Raw genomic sequence first — 22,584 nt, 5'->3', positions numbered from 1 at the left:
GGTCCAAAGAGTTGATGTGGACCTCCTATGGCAAGGGTAAAGGAGTGCCACCCACTGGGTGGCTTACCATGACAGGAACTTATTCTGTCATAGTTCTCAAAGCTAAAAGTCTGAAATCAAGGTGTCTGCCAGGCCACGTTCCTTCCCAAGACTCCAGGAAGACTTTCTCTGTCTCTTCCAGTTCTGTGTAGCTCTAGCACTCTTTGGCTTGTAGCTGCCTCAGTCCATCCTCTCTGTCTTCATGGGACCTCCTCGTCTCCATTTATCTTCTCCTCTTCTGTCCCTCATAAGAATTCTTGACATTGGAATTAGAGCCCACCTAGGTAATCTGGGATGATTTCCTCTCAAGATCCTTAATTTAATCACATCTACAAAGACCCTTTCCCCAAATAAGGTCACATCCACAGGGTCTGGGTATTAGGACATGTTCTTTTGGGCACCAACATCCAACACACTACAAGGCTCATAGTTTCAGATTGAACAGAACAAGGCAAAGGGGGGCAAAGAAATTATATTGAGAGATTGAGAGAAAGCCCAAATGGAAAATGACAAGCCCAAGTTTATGGGAGAAAAGATAAAAATTATTTAGCAAAAAAAAAAGGGGGGGGGAATGATGCCTTTGCCAGCAGTTTGGCATTCAGCTTTGGAGAGGGTCTTTTGAAACAACTTCACCCTTATTGAGAAAATATCACTCTCTACAGGCTTGAGATTTAAGATAATATAAAACAGTGAATACATATCTCTACCAGTCTGCTGAATTGGCCTTAGTGGGTAATGGGGGGTGGTACTTGGTAAATGATTAAAGAGGTCTCCCAGCCTTGGGGATGCATCCTCTGCTAATTCCCTGCCATAAGAAGGAGGGACACATGGGCACCTGGGTGGCTCAGTGGGTTAAAGCCTCTGCCTTCAGCTCAGGTCATGATTTCAGGGTCCTGGGATTGAGCCCCACATCAGGCTCTCTGCTCAGCGGGGAGCCTGCTTCTCTTCCTCTCTCTCTACCTGCCTCTCTGACTACTTGTAATCTCTGTCTGTCAAAGAAATAAATAAAATCTTTAAAAAAAAAAAAAAGAAGAAGAAGAAGGAGGGACACAGAGCCCCATTGCCTGTGATGCCTCATTTTTCTCTTCTTTTCCTCTCACCTGTTATCACACAACCAGCTTCCAGGGAGATGTTATTTTTTCTCTTTTGTGATTGAAAGAATTTGGTTGGTTTGACCCCATGTCATGTCAATTACAGAACATTCTCTCTACGGTTAACACCATCCTCAGCAAGCCCATGTTGAGTACCTGGAAGGTGTCCCAACATCAACCGACCAACCAGAGCTCACAGCTTCTGGATTCAGTAGAAAGATTTTCCCGAGCATTATGGTCTGAAGATAGCACTTTTTTGTCCATCAACCAAACGAATGTGCAGATGAGGAGCATAATAATAAAACCTGGCCATCCAAAACCCGGCCATCCAAAACCCTACAAACAGAGCTTTGTTTTCTCAGACTCAGACCTCTGGGGCAACGTGGCCATCGAAAAGTGTGAGCTAGGAAGCCTGCCGTGGGGTTCGTCTATTGTCACTGTGGCTTTCCCAACTCTCAAAACCATCCTCACCCAGGACAGCCAAGGAAAGAATATTGCAAACAGCTTAGTGATGACAACCACAGTTAGCCACAATATAACCATGCCATTCCAGATTTCAATGACTTTTAAGAACATCAACCCTTCAGGTGGGGAACCACAATGTGTCTTCTGGAATTTCAGCCTCGCCAACCACACAGGGGGGTGGGATAGTAGTGGGTGTGAAGTGAGACGAGTTGATGGGGACAGTGTTTCCTGCATCTGTGACCACCTGACGTCATTCTCCATCCTCATGTCCCCCGACTCTCCATACCCTGGTTCCCTCCTGGAAATACTACTGGATATCATCTCCTACATTGGGTTGTGCTTTTCCATCTTGAGCTTAGCAGCATGTCTAGTGGTGGAAGCCGTGGTGTGGAAATCAGTGACCAAGAATCGGACATCCTATATGCGCCACATCTGCATCGTGAACATTGCTGCCTCCCTTCTGGTGGCCGACATCTGGTTCATTGTGGCCGCTGCCATCCACGATCATTTTTATCCTCTCAACAACACAGCCTGTGTGGCCGCCACCTTCTTCATCCACTTCTTCTACCTCAGTGTCTTTTTCTGGATGCTGACTCTGGGCCTCATGCTCTTCTACCGTCTGGTTTTCATCCTGCATGACACAAGCAAGTCCATTCAGAAGACTATTGCGTTTTCTCTTGGCTATGGCTGCCCTCTTGTCATCTCAGTCATCACGGTGGGGGCTACCCAGCCCCAAGAAGTCTACACCAGGAAGAATGCCTGCTGGCTCAACTGGGAGGATACCAAGGCCCTGCTGGCCTTTGTCATCCCAGCGCTGATCATCGTGGTAGTGAACATGACCATCACAGTTGTGGTCATCTCCAAAATCCTGAGACCTTCCATTGGAGACAAGCCAAGCAAGCAGGAGAAGAGTAGCCTGTTTCAGATCAGCAAGAGCATCGGGGTCCTCACACCACTCTTGGGGCTCACCTGGGGTTTTGGTCTTGCCACTGTGTTCCAAGGAAGCAATGCTGTGTTCCATATTATATTTACGCTCCTCAATGCCTTTCAGGTAAGTTCTGCAGGGCAGGGCTCTCAGGAAGTATCTGAACTGGTGGGACAAATTAATGATAGAAACACAAACAGGGGTAGGAATGGGGAAGGATTTTAGTCCAGAGGAGGCCCTAGCCCTAACGAGGGGGAATTACAAGAACCCAGTGAGATAGAAGGGACCCATTCCTCTGCTCCCATGGAACCTTATACCTCTTATCACCTGCATTATAATTTAGCCGTACGCATGACTTACTTTGAAAAGCCCTAATAAACAAGTAGGAGGAAAGTCCCTTCCCTACACAGGATTTTTCTATTTACCCAACATTATCACCATGCCACTTATTATCTCCTAAATGAAAATGCCACTATTAAACCAAGTCATTTCTCCACTTAATTTCCACAAGCATTAAATGAGCACTATCTTTGTGAAGTCAGGGATAGCATCTGTCTTCCTTATCACCTTATCCCTAATATTACCTAGTGGTGCAGTGTAGGTGCTCGATAACCGTCTGGCAAATAAAATGAATGTCATGTGCCACATAGTATGTTCTCTAGAAACATTTGCTGAAGAATGAGAGAACGAATGCCCCGCGTAAGGTAGACATTCTGCTCTATTATGCTAAAATGAAAAAGACACACCCTTTGCTCTCTTGCAGTACATAACAAACTGTATACAAGCCACATTGTTAGAAGAGCTTTAGCAAAGGTACAGGCAGCAAGGAAGGAATGCTTAACTGTGATTCAACCACCAGGTGGCGGGTAAGCGTGGGCTCCCATGAGCTGGTGAGGAGGCGAAACAGACATGGTCCCAGATGCTCTTGCCAAAGCCGCACAAGACCTAACCTTTGCTCCTAGGTCTGGCTTCAAACTCTAAGGCTCATGTCTAGTGAAGTGTACAGCATGGCCTGACTAGAAGGGACTGGTTATTTTACCCGAGGCCCCAGGTCCGCATCACAATGATGTGAACACTACTGCCAATGGAAGAGGTGTTTTCAGCTGCCCAAACAGCAAGCCCTCCAGTCCACAAGGAGGCAGGGATAAGGAAATAGAATAATATCCTTCTCACACGATAACATTTAAGGTCCCCTGGTGTGGACCTACTACATCCCTTTTAACATTACTATCCACTGGATTCATTCCATAAATACAGCTGTGGAAAGAGGTAGTAGAGATTCAATGCCAGGCTAACAATACTTCCTATTTTGCTGGACAATAGGCTATGATTAAAATATCCTTCTTCCCAATTTTTTTTTTTCAGGGATTATTCATTTTACTCTTTGGATGCCTCTGGGATCAGAAGGTAAGAACTATAACCGTTTCATGCTTCTAGAAAAGTCAAAGTACTTGTGGCATATTGAACTCACGATGGCTTCTTTTAAACAATGGTAGGTCCAGGAAACTTTGTTAAAGAAGTTTTCACAGTCAAGATGGTCTTCACAGCACTCAAAGGTCAGTCTTTCCTTTGAGAGATTTTTGAAAACATCTTTCTCCACACCCAGGTTTAGCATAGATTATTACGCTGTTTTTGCTTTGGACTTGATTCTGCCTATTCAAGTCAACCACAGAACTACCATTAGGATACTTCCTGTCCCACATCTTTTAGTAGGAATCGGATAGCACAGATAATACCAACTGGAGGTTGAAAATCAAAATTCACTGAGAAATAAGAAATCTTCTGGGGAAATTTAAGGCACCAGAGAACACAACGTAAAGAATAATGATGAGTATATTTTCCGTAATTCATCTTGGAAAGTAACCATTGCACTCAAACGTATTTGACTGTCGTCACATGTCAGAGGATACCAAACCCTATCAAACAGCAAAACATGCATTTGAAAGTTATTTTCCTAAATCTGATGAGAGTCCAGTATTTCCAAGTGGTTTTTCTGCTTGATTTGTTTGAAGTAGAAATTCAACGTTTGTCCAGGCTTTTTCATGGGAATGAGAGATGCAGACAATGACCACTAGTGGGCAGCAAATGAAACATCCTAGAGATAAAGCAGAGCTTTGGTTTAACATTTGCTTTGTAACTGTCTTTCTTCTCTTTTTTAGTCAACATCCCTAGGTTCATCAACACCAGTATTTTCTATGAGTTCTCCCATATCAAGAAGATTTAACAATTTGTTTGGTAAAACAGGTATGTAGTGACCTCTAGGTCTCTCCCTAGAGCACTTACTTACTCTGGGTTGACTCAAACAAATTTGCCCTGATGGGGAATCTCACACCCCTACCCCTACCTTCCCACTCCCCACTTTATGACAATCACCAACAATAGCCTCATTTGGGCGCAGAGGTTAAATACAGGAACTTGCTTACATTTTCCCAAACCACCAGGAGGCTGGTACAGAGGGCAGCTAATAATAACTTAAGGATAACTTCAGTGGGCAGCTAATAATAACTTGAGGATAAAATTTGGAGAATCTTGACATGCCTGTGGAGAGCTGTCTGTCAAAACTCCATCAACTACAAAAATGAGAACTGTAAATTGCTGGCTTTGTCAAACATGGAGTTCTTTGTTATTCATGCCTTTTTTTTTTTAAGATTTTATTTATTTATTTTTGCAAGAGACAGAGAAAAAGAAAGAGAGTGTACAAGAAGAGGGGAAGGCGGGGCAGGAAGAGGTGGTGCAGAGGGAGAAGCAGGCTTCCCGCTGAGCAGGGAGCCAGATGCAGGACCCTGGGATCATGACCTAAGCCAAAGGCAGACGCTTAACCGACTGAGCCACCCAGGCACCCTCTTTGCTATTCCTGTTAAATAGAAATAGGAAGGTCATGTTTATGGACCCGGGTGTAGCAAAAAATAGATTTAAAAAGGTCTACTATAGGATCACATGCTGTGGGCTTCTTTCCCCCTTTTTGTTTTCCTTTCCTTTTTCTTTCTTTCTTTCTTTCTTTCTTTCTTTCTTTCTTTCTTTCTTTCTTTTTTCTTTTTTGGAGTGTGCTTGTTGTACACATTGATGTTTACAAAACTGTGCATAAATGCAGGAGGAATCACCCAAGTTGTAGTCACTCCTATTAGGAACATGCACAGCTCAATCCCTACCTTGGCCGTATAAAATCAATAATGTTAATGACTTTGGGCAATGGGTCTCAGCTATGCTGGGAAATTGAAACTTCTGTCCACCATTCCCCTACCTCCAGGAAACTAAGTACCAGAATTGCTTCCAGCTTCTTGAAAATGAACTGGTCTCATAAAGGCAGGACCCAGAAATGTGTCTATATTCCAGACTAAGGCTTTTCCTGTAAAATCAAATTCGGGGGCACCCGGGTGGCTCAGTGGGTTAATAAGCCTGACCCAGAAATGTGTCTATATTCCAGACTAAGGCTTTTCCTGTAAAATCAAATTCGGGGGCACCCAGGTGGCTCAGTGGGTTAATAAGCCTCTGCCTTTATCTCAGGTCATGATTTTAGGGTCCTGGGATTGAGCCCTGCATCAGGGTCTCTGCTCAGCGGGGAGCCTGCTTCCCCCTCTCTCTCTGCCTGCCTCTCCGCCTACTTGTGATCCTTCTCTCTCTGCCAAATAAATGAATAAAATCTTAAAAAAAAAAATCAAATTCAGAAAATGCCTATCAATTGCTAGAACTCCAGAGGACTTGGTGTTTGGGGCTTCGGTTTGATACATTACTCATGAGAGTGGAGAGGCTTTCCTTTTGATGTTGAACATCAGTGATTAGGCCTGCTGTGAAATGATCCGACCTTCAAGGGTAGAGGACCATCATGGCACTTGGCCGACACTGTCACTGGAACATGCCGACCATTTACATCCAAGTGGAAACCCTACAGAATGAGTTTACTGAATCAGAATTATGCAATCTGAGGCCCCCCAAAATGTGTTCTTTTTTTCTGAATCGGTCTGATCAAAGTTGGAGTTCAGGCTGTGTTCCTGAAGTCCCAGGGCCTGAGATTCCCAGTCTCTGTCATTGGACGTCCTCTCCAGGGTCATTCATGCAGCTCCGTGTTGGCCTGCTTGAGGATCCCATAATCACTGTAACTTTGGTTTATGTTGTCAGCAGCCCCAAGGGGCCCCCCAGGCAGTGATGGAAACCTTGTTAGCAGTGGCAGCTCACCAATCTGATGGTAGGGTGGGCACCGTGTCCCTTCCTCACCCAGCACCCCGACCCCACTTGGCCATGCTCAGTCCCTGCCTCCTGCTGATGCCAGCCCATGTGTGATTGCTCCATGGCTGCCCCCACCACCCCGCTGCACTTTTGTTAGCAGCCCCTGACCTCCACTTCTTTCCTGGTCCTGCTTTTTCTTCTCCTTTAATTTGCTACTTTCTTTCCTTTTCTGCCTTTCCTCCCCTCCCCTTCCCCTCACCTTCCAGCTCAGCCCTTGGACCCCTCCCAGGAGCCTCCCCAAGTCATGCCCACCCAAGGGGACCAGGGAGCTTCCCTCACTTGATGTTCCCAGGCCCGTGCATGTGGTGGCATGTGGAGGGCTGCCCATGTTCACATTCTCCCTGTCCTGTAGAAACCTGGCTGCTGGTTTGATCGGAAGTAGTTAGTGCTTGTCTTGTCGGCTGCCACGCATGCTTGAGAACGACGGCTGTTTGTTCTCTGGCCCTTCTGGGTCCTGGGAAGGGGGTGGACATGGGTTTGTTTCCAGGTATGGCAGAGCCTACCTGGCTCTCGAGCGAGAGCTCCCCTCGGGCCACATCGGGAAAGGCGCATGCCACCGTGATCATGAAGTCTTGCACTTAAGCCTGAGCTGCTGCTCTGTTTTTCAGGAACATACAATGTTTCCACCCCAGAGACAAGCAGCTCATCCCTGGAAAACACATCCAGTGCTTACTCCTTGCTCAACTAAGAACAGGAAAATCGACCCATGTGTGACTTCTTTAAAGGACAGTGGATATGCTCAGGAAAAAAAAAGAAAAATCTTTTCAAAGCCATGGGTAAAATGTTTCCTCCCCAGGCTTTCTGGAGCAGATGCTGAAGAGACTCTCTCATTAGGGAAAAGAAGCTTTCTTTTCTAAAGACAGACTAAATGTAATTGTTACGTTTATTTGCTGCCCTACCCCCACCACTTGTGTGATACTAAATGTGTACAGTATTTAAGTGAGACTCAAAACCCCTGAGGTCCAACTTCCCTGTATTGTAAAATAGAATTTCAAAGAGACATTTTTCCTTGTCATACGTTGGGCACAAAAATAAGCTTTGATTCAAATAATAAGCACAAGGCTAGTACCTAGGAAATACTTCCGTGAACTCTCAGAAGGAAGGAAGGAAAGAAGGACACAGGAAAAAAGAAAAAATAGAGAAAAAGAATAAGAACCACATTTTTTAAAATTTCCATGTTAACATAATCATTCTGATACTGCAACATGGAGAATACAAAAATGGCTCAAAAACAGAAACTGAAATAAATCATGGAGAAAGTTTGGTATTTTCTTGATATTTTCTTAGCTACATGAGAAAAAAAAAATTTTAAAGGCAGTGGGAAGAGATTGGGAGGAAATTGTAACATCAGCATGCTTGCAAGTGGATAATAATATTGACAAGAAATGCATGGAAGAAGATGTAATTCTCCTGATGTTAAACGCACACAGACATATGCTGGTGCATGTGAAGGTTGGAGCTCAGGACAGGGAGCAAGCAGAGGAAATGGGATAGCCACACTTCACCAGATCCAAGCAGATCCAACTGCTAGTTACATTTTCTACCATTTATCAGAAAAGCCTTACCTTTTGGTTTGTTCCACTTTCTGAAGGCAAAAAATACATATATTTTTATATCCATCACTTGCCAAATGTGACATATGGTGATCTAAATGTGATATATTGCACTGGAAACAGATCGCAACTGTTGTATATTGCATTTAACAGCTTTAACCAGGTACTTCTCTGTGCATCATAGGATAGATTTTCATAATCTTATGGCATTGTTTATCATTGTTGTTGCTACTGTGGATTTAGAGGCCCTTGGTGTGTGGTCTAGCCCCCCATGTATTAGCTCTTTCAGTCCTTAAGTTCCAAGACCAATATACGGTAAGAGTTTTGTATTGTCTAATTTGTGTTCATTCCAACCACTTGGAAATCCTCTGAAATGAAATGTTACAGTTGGCTACTCTAGGCTCCCAATGACACTGACCTTGATGAGTAGATGGTGGAGCTTTCCCTGAGGATTTGGCTGTCTGTGAATTACGTGCAAGTGTGTGTATGTGTTGCTGGTGGTGTGTACATTTCATAAAAATACAAATATTTATTAAAATTGTACCCATATTAAAGTTAAGCATGTGCTGTAGCCGCGCAACCATACATTCCAAATTGAAGTCTGATCCCAGAGACACAGTGAAATGGAATAAAAATATGGGGCTACTCGGGGAATGTGGGCCCTGTGGTCTTCGTAAGGACTGAGAACCAGCAGGGATCCAGCCATCAGGAAGGTGGACAGAAGAGGCTGGGATGTAGCAACCTTTTTTTCATTGAGTTTTAAAGGAGTTTTCTTGTAACATTTTAATTCTTTAACATTTCTTCTTTTTATTTCTTATTTTAAATTCTACTTCTGCCTCTCTTTTCCTCACGGAGAGAAGCAGGTGGGGCAGATAGAAGTCTTAATAGTGTTTCAAGTAAATGAGCTGCTCGTTTCAACACATTCACCAATGATGTAGACAACTACTCCCACGTTTGCCTGGAAATTGTCACAAAGGAAATGATGAAGCTATAAAATTCTCCAGGGATGGTCAGCTTGGGGCAGAAATCAGTACTGAGCTGACAGAGCCGGAGGCTAGGTTGGAGGATCAATGGGATGAGAATTAGAGGTTTGAGAGAATGGCTTTGACCAATATGGTTCCTGGAGTGATCTCAAGGATAACGGAGGCAAGGTTATGTAGTACAGTGTGTGAGCCTGGCCATCGTGACACGATAGGCCAAAGAAAGCGGAGCCTTCAGGAGGAGCTCCAAGATGACAATGGGACAAGAAGCACTGACCTTCCAGCCACGACAGTAGGATCCTTTGGGAATCATTGTGTTGTGAAGGAACCTCTAATGGCAGGAACCTTCGCAGCATTCATAGGATGTGGGTTTGGCCCTTTGCCCACGTCCATTTACCGAGGCACGTTTCCTTACCCCCAGCACACGTGCGTGCACAAACACACACATATGTGCATGTGGTTTCTAGCTTTCAAGCCACCACACCAGATCGAAATTCCAGAAAACCCATGAAAACAAAAACTTAGAGATGTACTTGCTTAACTGCAAGATATTTAACCACTGCTGTTGGCCAAGAATATCCTAAAAGAAACAATAGAATTCAATATTGTGGAAAGAGAGCCATCCGTGAGTCTGTGAGGTCCGTGAAAGCAGGAGCCCTGCCTGGTCCTGTGTTCACAAGTTCTCCATCAACAATGACTGCAAGGATTTTAGCAGCAGATTTCTGAGGAAGAGGAGGAAGGAATGTCAGCTCTGATGGGGGTACAAAGTGAGATATATGGTCTGCCCTGCTTGCAAAGTGCTCAGGGCTTCCCCATGTGCCTGACCTGTCAGTGGCCAAAACTTAACTTGCATTAAAGGGCCTTCTATTACGTCAGTTTCTTGCAAAGGGGTCTGTGCTAATGCTTCAGAGGATGTGAGGTGAGAGCATTCACAAAGGAGCAACTAATCTGAGCTATAGAAATATTCTCTGGGAATATTGTTAAGTCCAGTGTGACACATCATGTCTTGAAGGAGTCGTGTCTGCCATCCTCTTCCCCTTTTCTTATAGATGGAAAAAGAGATAAATAAGACCCATGGGGTTTTCAGAATATAAGTTGCTAAGGCCAGAAATTAAGAAACACTGGAAAATTCTAGTCTTTTGTCATTTGTGGAGAGAACTTCAGAAAGATCAGTGTAAGGAAGGTAAAAAAATAATAAGTGACATGGGGATGAGAAAGAGCATAGTGACTGTCAGTGTAGACCCAGGGGAGGGAGTTATTCTGAGGTGAGAGAAGAAAGTCACAACCATTGGAGAAGACGAAACAAGCACGGTCCCAGAAATCCCGTGTAGAGGGAAAGCATTTGATCTGTGGCACATGAAGGTGATGTCAGACAGAAATTGTGCACCCCAAAGAGAGCCATGACCCAAGCCAATGGAAGTCTGTTTCCCTGAGTGCCCAAAATAAAGGAGGGGCTTACAATGGATGTTCTCTTTCTTATGTATTTTTTTTTTTTAATGTCTACGAAAATAGTGTCTCATCATTTGACAGATGTTAGCTTTGGAATGAGAAGCTATAGATTTCTAAAAGTGTGACTTGAGATATGAAATCATGTCATCATAGTACGCCAGCGTACAGCTATGTGTCCTGTCCATGCTTATAACAATAAAATATCTAGTGAGATCTCATGAAGCTTTCTTTATATAAATTGTCTGCTCTGTAACTAGGCCGGTGCTGCTGTTTCAGGCTTCCCTACCAGAAATCCAACCAGCATTTGACTGCATTCTTTAAACAGTGAATGGCAGCTTCCATTCTCCAGGCATATTGGGGGGTGGGGGAGGGCAGGGGAACCAGAAGCTTCCAGCTGAGCTCACTTGGTTGACAGCGCCAATATCTTTCCTCCCGCCATCCACACTCCCGTGCACCATGTGAAGCCTGGAAGGTTACAGAGGGTTGAAAGGAGGGAACTTGAAGCAACACTTTCAGGACCTAACTGTCTGGGAAACAAATAAACAGATATGTGTTCTAACATTTGTGTATGGCTTGGTTGGAATTTTCATGGACGGCTGAAAACAGAGCCCTGTGAGCTCTGCTAGCCACAGATTCTTTCTGCAACGTGGGTCCATATTTCCTGTTTTCATATTGTATTGCTGCGTAACATGTTTCCACAAAACTTAGAGGCGTAAAACAGCACCCATTTATGATTGCATGGTTTCTGGGGGATCAGAAGTCTGTGCATGGCTTCACTGGGTCCTCTGCTCAGGGTGTGGCAAGGTGGAACTCAGGCTGGCAGTTGTGGATTCATCTGAAAGCTGAGATCCCCATCCGAGCTCATTGGTTGTCGGGCAAAAGTCCATTCTTTGGAGGTAGAGGACAGAGGTGCTCAGCATCTGGAGGCCATCCCCTGCCATCCCCTGCCATGTGGCCTTCTCTACAATGTTGTTCTTTGCTTTTATAGATTCAGCAGCAGAAATTCTGTGCTGCTTTGAATCTCTGACTTCTTCAGTTTCTTATCCTAAACTTTCTTTTAAAGGACTCACCTGATTGGGTCAGGCCCACCCAGGGTAATCACCCTGTATGATTCAGGTGATTCAGGGGCCTTGATTACATCAGCAGATTCCTTCACCTTTGCCATATAATATATTCTAGTCCTGGAAGTGACATGGTTGCAGGTCCTGTCCACCGTGAATCAGAGAGGACTAGACAGGATATTTCTACAGATTGTTTAAACAAACAACATTAAGGACACAATGCTGCTCTGCAGATTCTGTCTGAGATGTTCGCTGTGACTTTGTGACCTGTAAACATTTCTTTATTCACAGCACTCATCACATGGAGAAGGGGCTCTCCGGCTGTACCACGAATAAACCCCGTGTGATGCAAATACTGTAGCCTTGAATCTGTCTACTGACTGCAAATGGGAAAGAAGTCCCCTTTCCGAGGGGACGGCATCCAGCTCTGTGGGGATTCGGGGAAGGGGTACTGTTTGGAGAAACCTAATTTGTTCAGCTGAAAAGAGGCCCCCCAATGCCAGGGCCAAGGACCTTGCCCAGCCAGTGGACCTTGCCCAGTGGTGTGTGTCTGGACTGCAGGGGGTAGTCAGTCCAGGAGCTGATGTTCCCTGGATGCTCAGGCCAACAGATCAGAGACCGAAGGAGACAGGTGCCAGCCGGTCCTCTACACATTGTACCTCTGACCACCCCCTCCTTAAAAATAAGGTCAAAATGCTGGCTTCCCATGAAATGCTGCCACCGGCAGCCCACAGGTCATGCCCGGTGCTGGGAAGGTTCCTCCCTAACAGACCCACACACCCTTCCTATGCTCACCTGGGTTGCAGTCCAGTCTTTGTCTGGACTAGTCTGCTCTTTTGCGCTCTTTTTGTTTTTGTTTTTTTCTTTGTAAGATAACATATACATCATTCAGAAGGAAGAGGTTTATTTTTGTATTTTGAAGACTTCCCCCTACCCAGGCCTCATGAAGTTTATACTTTCTTCATATAAACAGGAAGAAAAGCATGCTTCCCATGAATACTTTCTGTAACATGAGTGCAGCTTTCTTTGAACTATTCAGTGACTCCGTAGAAGCTGCATGGTCTAGAGGAACAAAAACGTGGGTCACAAGCTTTTAAATTTTGAGTTAGCCACATTAAAAAAAAGTAAATTGGTAAAACCAATTGCCATAATAATTCTATGTAACCAAGTATATCCAAAATATTATCATTTCCAGATGTAACTAATGTAAGCTTGCTAAAGAGACATTGTACACTCTTTCCATTTTTTTTTGGTACTAAGGGTTGGAATTTCAGTGTGTAGTTTACACTGACCAGACATCTCCATTTTCCAGCCACATTTCAAATGTTCAGTAGCCACAGGTATCTAAAGGCTACTGCATTGCACAACAGAGCTTTAAAGATTGTATTTATTTTTTTGTTGGAGAAAGAGAGCACAAAAGGGGAGTGGCAGGCAGAGAGAGAAGCAGGCTCCCCACTGAGCAAGGAGCCCGATGCAGGACTCGATCCCTAGATCATGGGATCGTGCCCTGAGCGGAAGGCAGATGCTTAACTGACTGAGGCACCCAGGTGCTGCCCATCAGAGCTTTAATGTAACCATCAGAGGGAAATGCCTTCTGCCATTCTGCCTTCTGTGTACTGACAACAGCGTTGGAGAATGAATTTAAAACAAGGCCTATACCACTCCATCCTAGCTGGTCTGTGCAGAGACCCTACACATACTGGGGGGTGGGGAGAGGGAGTTGTGGGTAGAAATCCATAAGGCCCCAAATACCTCTCTTCCATATGACGCCCGCCAGCACCGTTCCCCCCCAGCTGGCCTGAAAGCCACACTATTCAAAACTCTCCTCTGAGATTTCTGACAAGCATGGGGCATGAAATCACAGTCCCACATCTTCTCGAGGAAGGAGGAAGTGTCTGGAATCACCGTTAGCCTTCTTTCTTGGAGAATGAGCTTACAGTCTCATCAGAGCAGTATGGCAGAAAGAACATGGCTCCTGGAACAGAAAGACACGTTTCCTCACTCACCTGAGCCTTTCCCTACACACTCTGGTCTTTGCTCACCTAAAGAACAGGGATCATTCAAATTCCCACTCAAGGCAGTTGTCAGGCTCAAAAAGCACAGTTTACATCAATGGGTTTCTCACACTGTCACATATTATGCAAACAAAAGACTATTTCCAATCTCTCTTTGAAAGGCAGATAGAGGCTAACCACAGATAGCCCTGTGGGGCATTAAGCTCTGGTGACTCCAGTGGGATTCCAGGGGTCTTGTAAAGCCCTGGGCATCGAGGTGGTCATCAGGAGGACCCTGGATCAGGAAGGGGAGGACACAGTTCATCAGGCATCTATGAGGAAATGGAGCAGTCCTAAACAACTTACCGACCCTGCAGATGTCCTTCAAGACAATCTTGTAACAATATGATTTCTTTTACCAGGCCCCAAGCACATCTGCAGACAGGCCTCCACATAGACCCTCTGTGCTTCCTGCAACAGTCCAACCCTCAGAATCTGGGTCACAGGTCACGACTCAGCCCCTCACGCACACAGCCCAGATGGGGCACAGGGGATCCCTGCTGTCGCATAAGTATAGGAAGACCAAGACCAGTCCCAGAACCCCAGGGGCCTTCAGAAGCCCTCGAGGGCAGGGACGCCCCTGCAGGTCAACTTCCGGCTGCAAAGCCTTCCAGGCCCTTTGAGCTCCAGCCTGGAGACCAGATGGTCCTGGAGGATGACAGTTTGGGGAAGCAGGAAAATTTCGCAAGTGTGATTAGAGCGTTCCCAGGGGAGCCCTGCTCTGAGGAAGGCTTTCCTGGCATCACATGGGTCTGCGTGGCAGAGTTCCAGGTGTCCCTTTCTTCGAAGTGACACCTAGACACAGCTCTGCCCCTGCAGACACTCAGGGGAAAGTACCCCTCATGACAGCAGGTGCCAAGCCAGTGGGCTTTGAGAGAGTGGACCCAGCCCCCTGGGCCAGGCCTATCATGTACCCACCCCCTCTCTCCATTCCCTTCAGTCATTCTGCAAGGGTGCAGCAGTCAGAAAGCTCCTGATTCATTCCCATTTACCAACCTCAGGGCTTAGGGCTCCATCCACTACCCCTCCACCCCACCCCACACACACTATCTTATGTACTGATAGATGGATACTGAAGTTTATCCTCTAGCACATTCCTAAAGAGGGAACCACTTTTCCTAAATTTTCTGGGCTCAGTGACTATGAGCTCACAGTACAAGAAGGGAGGGGAGGTGGACGATCACTGATCACTGAGACGTGTCCTGTGCCAGATCCCTGTTCTTTCTCTGCAAATACCATTTTCCTGTGGGGGGGCCACGACTCAGCTGAAGTCGCCTTGCTGCTTTCTAGACACCCCTTCCTAAACTATTCCCTTTAAACTTTGAGGGGAGGAGTCACAAGGTCCCCCGCGTTCCCTCTGCACACACGGGCTGTGGGTCTGGGAGACGTGCAACCCTTCACACCCCGCGGTTTTCCTTCTTTCATGCAGAGCCAAGTCCCAAGGAGGAGGTATGCTGGCGACTGTTAGAAACGGAACAGAAGCAACCCAGGAGCCCGGGGCGGGTGGGGGGTGGGGGGGAAGGCTTCTCAGCATGAAAATCAACAGGAACTGATTGGGCAAGTCGTGGGAGGACGGCTTGTTGCAGCCCACTTCCTTCGCAGGGCAGCGCGATCCAAGAGCGACTGTGGGCCCTGCCTCCTGGGAAGCGATGGTAATTGGTCCCATCTTGTGTCCTCCATCCCGCCGGCCAGCCTCGCCCGCCCCCGGGCGCGGTGGAAGGAGGTGTTCGATTTGGAATCCCCGGGGAAGAATCGCACATCCACTCACTGTTTTTCTGGAACAGCGAGCTGTTCCCAGGCCCCGAGGAGCTCTCTCGCAGCTGTCCCAAGTCAAAGCGGAACCGACAGCAATCTCCAGCTGGGCCCCTGAGCGACCGGGGGCAGCCCGCGCGGGGCTTTCCTCGTCCGCTCCCCGGGCCTCTCCTGAGGCTCGATCGCCACCTTGTGGTCATCTGGGGGAGCGCTGCTGCCGGGTCCCACCTTCAAGGAGGCAGGAGCTGATAGGCCGCTCATGTGCCTGGAGGGCGACGTGCAGGGAAGTAATTTGGTGCGAAGGTGGGATGGAGGCCTGCTAGATGACAGACACCAGGAATGCAAGGATCACCCTCACTCCCTACCTCCTGACACGTTTTAGGCTATGGTCCTTGCAGGAGATGAGGAAGCCAGAAAGCTTTGAGGAGATAAAGGGAGAGTGGACATGGCAGTCACAGAGTTCAAGTGTGCCTGATGGATTTGCAGACAGGTGTACCTTTCTGAGAGAAACTTGCCAGGATAGCTCCCTCCTTCTGTTTCTTTCCTCCCTACTGACCGAATCTTATTTATGGAACCAAAGGCATGTTAAAGGCAGCCCCGTGCCATCACCTGGTTTCCCCATTCCAGAAGGGAGGTAGTTTGAGGAAACAAAACAGGTGCCTTCCATGTGTCCCAGGGCCTTAAACATTTTCCCCATCAATGCACCTTCAAAAGGATGAACTAGGATGAACCCCTTCCATATTCTAATTCATCCATAGGGAACTATTCCTGCGAATCTGGGTTTTTGTTTTTAGTTCACGCTGGACCCGCAGCTGCCCCAGGGCTGTCTGATACACCAGCCCATCCTGAGGCCACCTGGGAAGTTTCTAGTTGAGGCTCTGGACACACACTCAAGAAGACCTGCTGGCTTTGCCAGCCAAAGTGTGATCCAGAGAGACCCAGAAGAAGTAAACAGTACCCACAGCCAAGAAGGCTGATCCTTGGAGCAGAGGGACGTGCTGACCTGCATTATGTCATGGCCACACAGCTTCTGAACATCCGAGAATATCATATGCTTTGAGATACTGCTCCCCCCCCCGCCCACCAAAAAAAAAAAAAAATAGCTCTCTCCCCTTCTCCCTTATATTGGACATCCATTTAATAGGAAACCAAATCTCAAGGGGAGATGAGGTTTACCATGCAAAAACTTCTGGGAGAGAGGTGCACAGCAAAGGAAATAAAATTCACCCTCCAGTGAAAACGGCTGATGGCTATGTCACTAGGCCAACCTTTATTATTGAGCTGTTTACCATGTATCTGATGCCTGTCCTAAACTTCTTCATGCATATAATCTCCTTTAAGATTATATTTTAAGATTATGTCAACCCAGGCTTGAGGAGATGCTCTTTTTTATTTTGCAGATGAATAAACCAAGCACAGAGAAGTTAACAACTTGCCCAGGGTCATGTAGCTCAGGAATGGTCAAGCCAGGTGCCGAGTGCAGACAGTCTGACCTGGAATATGGGCATGTCCCCACCTCACTTTGTCCCCCTTCATGCAGCCTGATGCAGGTATCCTCCGATGGCTCGGGGCAGGGGGCAGTTCTGGGTACCCAGATTGAGAGAGGGAGAACACAGCCATGGGAAGGGTAGACAAGGTAAACTGTCTCCACCCTTAGTGTCACTTTATGATGGCACATAGGGGCAACCCAGAACACAGTGGCCGGTCCTCTGGGCCCTCTTGGGGGTTGGCCTCTTCCCTCTTCAGTCTCTGATGGAGCATTTCGGACTCCCACCGTGTTGCTTGAGTGAAAGTAGATCTCACATTAGCCGCCTACTTGACCCCCAAATGGGGCAGCCTGATGGCACCTGCCATTTTTATCTTTCATCTTCATTCAAATGAGTTTTCACGAGTTTCCCATCACCCGTGGATGTACTTTTCCTCTTGCTAGGAGTCTACCGAGCATTCTCACAGTGTTGGATGTCACTAAAACATGCACGAGAAAACTAGGAGTTCTCTGAAACGACGCATGTGTCTAACGTGGTGTTTAAGCACAACTGAGGCATTGAGGCATTCGTCCTACGCCGCTTGGCTACGTGGTAATGGCTGTGGTGAGTGCAGACAGTCGAGCAGCTGATCTACTAAGAGAGTTATCTGGGCGTTTTGCTTCCTTCTGCACGGGCCAGAGCATGGTGCGGTCTCCGGCACTGACTGACAGCCAGCTGAGGGAGTAGAGAGGGGTGAGCCCACTTTTCTATTTTCCTTTAACTCTCTTGACCAGACAGAAATCTTGAAATGTTACTGATGATTTCCACTGAGCTGTCGAGTCATGCTTGGGTCAAACTGACATATCTGTCTAGGCCTGAGGGAATCTGTGTCCCACATGAGGCCACGTCTCAGTCCATGCTAGGGCTGCAGAACCAGCTCTGGGCCAAATTGTGAAAGGTGGAGAGAAGTGGGCCTGGTCTACACTATCTTTCTGACCTTTAGGTCTATCTCGTACATACAGCAATATGCACATACGTGCGCCTGCGCACACACAGACACACACACAGACACACACGCATACTCATACCCAGGAACCAGGTTAAGCTGCCTCGTCCATGTCAAATCTCTTCTGTTGTTTCTTTTTTTATTTTTATTTTTATTTAAAACCAATTAATAGAGAGCATGTTATTAATTTCAGAGGCAGATTTCAGCGACTCATCAGTTGCGTATAACACCGAGTGCTCCTGCCATTATGCGCTCTCCTAAATACTTGTCCTCCAGTAACCCATCCTCCCACCTCCTTCCCCTCCAGCAACCCTCAGCTTATTTCCTGTGATTAAGACTCTCTTGGGACAGCTGGGTGACTCAGTCCCTTACGCAACTGCCTTCTGCTCAGGTTATGATCCCCAGGTCCTGGGATTGAGCGCCGCGTCAGGCTCCCTGCTCAGTGGGGAGCCTGCTTCTCCCTCTCCCTCTGATGCTCCACCTGCTTGTGCTCTCTCTCGTTCACTCTCTCTCTCTGACAAAGAAATAAAATCTTATAAAAATAAATAATAATAACAAAAAAAGAGTCTCTTATGGTTTGCCTCCCTCTCTGATTTCATCTTATTTTATTTTTCCTTCCCTTCCCCATGTTCATCTGTTTTGTTTCATAAATTCCACATATGAATGAAATCATATAATATCTCTTTCTCTGATTGACTTATTTTGCTTAGCATAATACCCTCTATTTCCATCCACATTGTCATAAATGGTAAGATTTCATTCTTTTTGATGGCTGAGTAGTACTCCATTGTATGTATATAACACATCTTCTTTTTTTTAAGATTTTATTTATTTGACAGATAGAGATCACAAGTAGGCAGAGAGGCAGGCAGAGAGAGAGGAGGAAGCAGGCTCCCTGCTGAGCAGAAAGCCCAATGTGGGGCTCGATCCCAGGACCCTGGGATCATGACCTGAGCCGAAGGCAGAGGCTTTAACCCACTGAGCCACCCAGGCGCCCTAACACATCTTCTTTATCCATTCATCCATCAAAGGACATCTGGGCTCTTTCCATAGTTTGGCTATTGTGGACACTGCTGCTGTAAACATTGGGATGCATGTGTCTCTTTGAATCACTATGTTTGTATCCTTTGGATTAATACCTAGTAGTGCAATTGCTGGGTGGTAGGGTAGCTCTATTTTTAACATCTTGTGGAATCTCCATACTGTATTCCAGAGTGGCTGTACCAGCTTGCATTCCCACCAACAGTGTAAGAGGGTTCCCGTTTCTCCACATCTTTGCCAGCAATTGTCATTTCCTGTCTTGTTAATGTTAGCCATTCTGACAGGTGTGAGGTGCTATCTCGTTGTGGTTTTGCTTTGTATTTCCCTGTCTTCTGTCATTGCTTCTGCATCAGTACTTATCAGAGATTGCTACCACCCCATCTTAGCATCTCCCATCCCCCGCCCATTAGAGTTTGTGATGGTTTGTGAACAGTACTCATAGCTAAACACAACACCTATCTTTGAGAACTAATTTTGCTTGAAGATTTTGGTAAAAAATATTATGTTTATATAAATAACATGGGAAAGCCATTTTAGCCATATTTATAAATATGTGGAAATGTGAGTAGATGGCCAATTAGACGTCAAATGATATTTGTAATAAAGAAAACCAAGCAAAAAAGATCTTCCCATCACATTCGATGTCCCACCCCCCAAACCACTCACTGGTCTTAGTAAACCTCCCTGGTAGCCAAAAGGGGATAATAGAGTCTCCTTCTAATGGACCTTGGAGCTGACTGAAGCACTCAGTCTCTCTAGAATATGCTCACTTTACTCAAATATCTGAGTAGAACTTCTGGATCCCCAGGTCTGCCTCAAGCCATGAGATGAATGACGTAATGCATCAGGAAGAAAGACCAGGAGAAGAGAAGGTGTTCGACTGGCTGTAATTTGCTTGCAGAGATGCATCAGTATCATACTACACTCGATACGGTATCCAGGTCCACCGTAATGCAGAGCTGGAGGAGGTTAGATGCTTGTCAAAGGAGTCGGCAACGTTCCCACGGTCCTCAGTACTGAGGCACCCTAAATATCCAAAGTAAAAACTTTTCAACATTACTATCCCGGGAAATCCTGGGGGGCTCAGTTGGCTGAGCGACTGCCTTCGGCTCAGGTCATGTTCATGGAGTCCTGGGATCGAGTCCTGCTTCGGGCTCCCTGCTCTGCAGGGCGTCTGCTTCTCCGTCTGAGCCTTCTCCTCTCATGCTCTCATTCTCTCTCTCTCAAATACATTAATAAAATCTTAAAAAGTATATATTGCCATCCCACACCACAGCAGAGGGTTTTCCTTAGTTTAAAGGCTGCTAGAAACCATCTTCGCATTAGTAACCTGGGATTCTCAAACAGCTCTGGTACAGGGCGCCAGCAGGCCCAGTGAACTAACTTTGCAGTGGAATCTTGGATTACAGCTCAATTTGGTTCTCACCTCCCTCACTTGCTAGAACATTCCATCGGCTGATCCAGTTGGGCAGGTGGTTCTCAATCAGGATGACTTCACTTCCCCCGCCCAGGGACATTTGGCAACATCTAGAGACGTTTTTCGTTTTTGTAATCAGGGAGGTGGCACTGCTGACATTTCGTGGGCAGAGGCCAGGATGCTGCTAACATCCTACAGGTACAGCACAGTGATCATGAAAAAGAATATCTCGTTCAAAATGTCAGTAATGCCCAGGATGAGAGACCCTGGGGTAGCTGATTGTCTCTTCCTGGCTGCCAGATTATTCGGTTGCACATGACTAGAGTGAACATTTAATCCAAGATGTTTGTTGGAAAGCGAAATCACGGAGCAGAGAGTGTCTTACATTTACAAAATAGGTTTGGTGACTTTTATGGGGCTTGATAGATAATAAATATGTTCAATGTTCACTGTGGCCTTCGGGGTAGGGGTAGGGGTCCTACCCACTTCTACTATCACAGGCTCCAGATAGTACCAAAGAACTTGACATTAAAGAATGGCCAGATTGGCTCAGGCCAGTTCACAGAAGGAAACAAGACAGAGGAGGAAACGGGGGGAAAGATAAGGGATGGGGTGGGGAGAAACGTGAGATATTTTTCAGACTTTCAAACTACTCTGACTCCTTCCCACTATGTTGACCCACTATGTTGACCAAGGAACCAAGCACCCAGATGCAGAGAAAATTTCTTCCTTTTTCACATCACTCATCTAAATCTTAAATACCACAATGTCTAGAGATGATGTAATGGGTATTTCTCTATCTCTCTCCCAACAAGAACGCCTACTTTTCCATCACCACCCCAACACCTCAAAAGAGAAAAGTATCTGCTAATTCTCCTGGAATGACTGAGAACTTTGGGCTCAAAGAAAAGATGAGTGCAATGTCCCATCTATGATGTGATGGGTTCTTAATCAGTCAATCAACAGAAATGCCCACTAGTCATCAACAGAGTTGCACGTGAGTAGTGGGTGTGTTGCTGGATCTGAGAACCTGCAGAGAAATAACAAAATATTTGGCCCTCAGTCTGGTACTTCCTTATCATTGTTTTGACTTGCTGTTTTAATTTAGAGTACTAGATCAAAATCCTAGATTACCCTTGATATTTGAGCTTCTGCTGCTTCCAGAGAGAACTCATGTGTACAAGCAGTGTTGTCTTTGGCTTGGAAGGGGGCTTCTCCCTTTGAACTAGACCACATCTAAGTCAGGCATAGCCCAGAGCACATTTCTTTCTAGTAAAACTAAGGAAAACAACAATAGTATTTATAGCCCGGAGCCTTCCACAGTGAGACAGTGCGAGATTGTGGAGGCCACAACTTTCTCCAGGCCTAGCTGGGAAGGCAGTGTGGGCTTACAGACTGTGAGGCCCATGAAGAAAAAGCAGTCTATTTTCAATTTGGTCTTGGAAGACAGAAGTCTAGCCTGGGGCCTGGATAGTGTCTCGTGTAGTCTGAAAATTGAACAGTAACATTTGCATGCTCAAAAATATGTTCTTACCCACTACCCCATTTTATTACTCTGCAACTCCGGACGTGTTAAAGTGGGGTGGGAGGAGGTGGCTAACTATTACTTCCATTTGACAGATTAGAGAACTATGACCAAGAGCTTATGTGATTTTACAAAAATTGCTCAGTTGGTTGGATGTGACTTTCTGGCCTACTTGACTTCCAAATTCATTTTCCATTGGAGCAGGTGGTGCCCTCAACCAGCCCTCCAGGGGATACCAGTGACCTCAGGCTGGAGAGTTGGGCCCCGAGGAGTGCTGGTTGCACCTGTTACAAACTCTCCTCACAACGGAGTCTTCTTAACCCATCATGTTATTTCCAGAATGGCCATAAAGTGTGTACTTGGGAAGCTGGTACCCTTAAGCCTGAGGCTACTCAGGCTCCTTGAAACATTTTCTTTTATTTATTTTTTATTTAGGGGCGCCTGGGTGGCTCAGTGGGTTAAGCCTCTGCCTTCGGCTCAGGTCATGATCCCCGCGTCCTGGGATCAAGCCCCACATCGGGCTCTCTGCTCAGCAG

At 46.2% G+C, this 22,584-nt stretch overlaps 1 protein-coding gene across 7 annotated transcripts in view; it reads left to right on the top strand.

Moving 5' to 3' along the window:
• ADGRF5 (adhesion G protein-coupled receptor F5) overlaps positions 1 to 10,469 on the top strand; it is a 98,527-nt gene extending 88,058 nt beyond the window's left edge. For 6 of the 7 annotated variants that reach the window (XM_032340187.1, XM_032340188.1, XM_032340189.1 and 3 more), the window contains 5 exons: positions 1,237 to 2,646; positions 3,886 to 3,927; positions 4,017 to 4,076; positions 4,680 to 4,764; positions 7,353 to 10,469. In XM_032340187.1, the coding sequence (XP_032196078.1) occupies positions 1,237 to 2,646; positions 3,886 to 3,927; positions 4,017 to 4,076; positions 4,680 to 4,764; positions 7,353 to 7,432 (1,677 nt within the window). In that variant the 3' untranslated portion in view covers positions 7,433 to 10,469. Of the gene's footprint in view, positions 1 to 1,236; positions 2,647 to 3,885; positions 3,928 to 4,016; positions 4,077 to 4,679; positions 4,765 to 6,636; positions 6,704 to 7,352 lie in introns of all 7 variants that reach the window. The other variant, XM_032340190.1, reaches the window with a different exon arrangement.
• Positions 10,470 to 22,584: the final 12,115 nt, after the last annotated feature.

This window comes from Mustela erminea, chromosome 4 (genome assembly GCF_009829155.1).
Source record: "Mustela erminea isolate mMusErm1 chromosome 4, mMusErm1.Pri, whole genome shotgun sequence".
Taxonomy (NCBI): Eukaryota; Metazoa; Chordata; class Mammalia; order Carnivora; family Mustelidae; genus Mustela; species Mustela erminea.
This window is presented reverse-complemented; position numbering and strand designations above follow the sequence as displayed.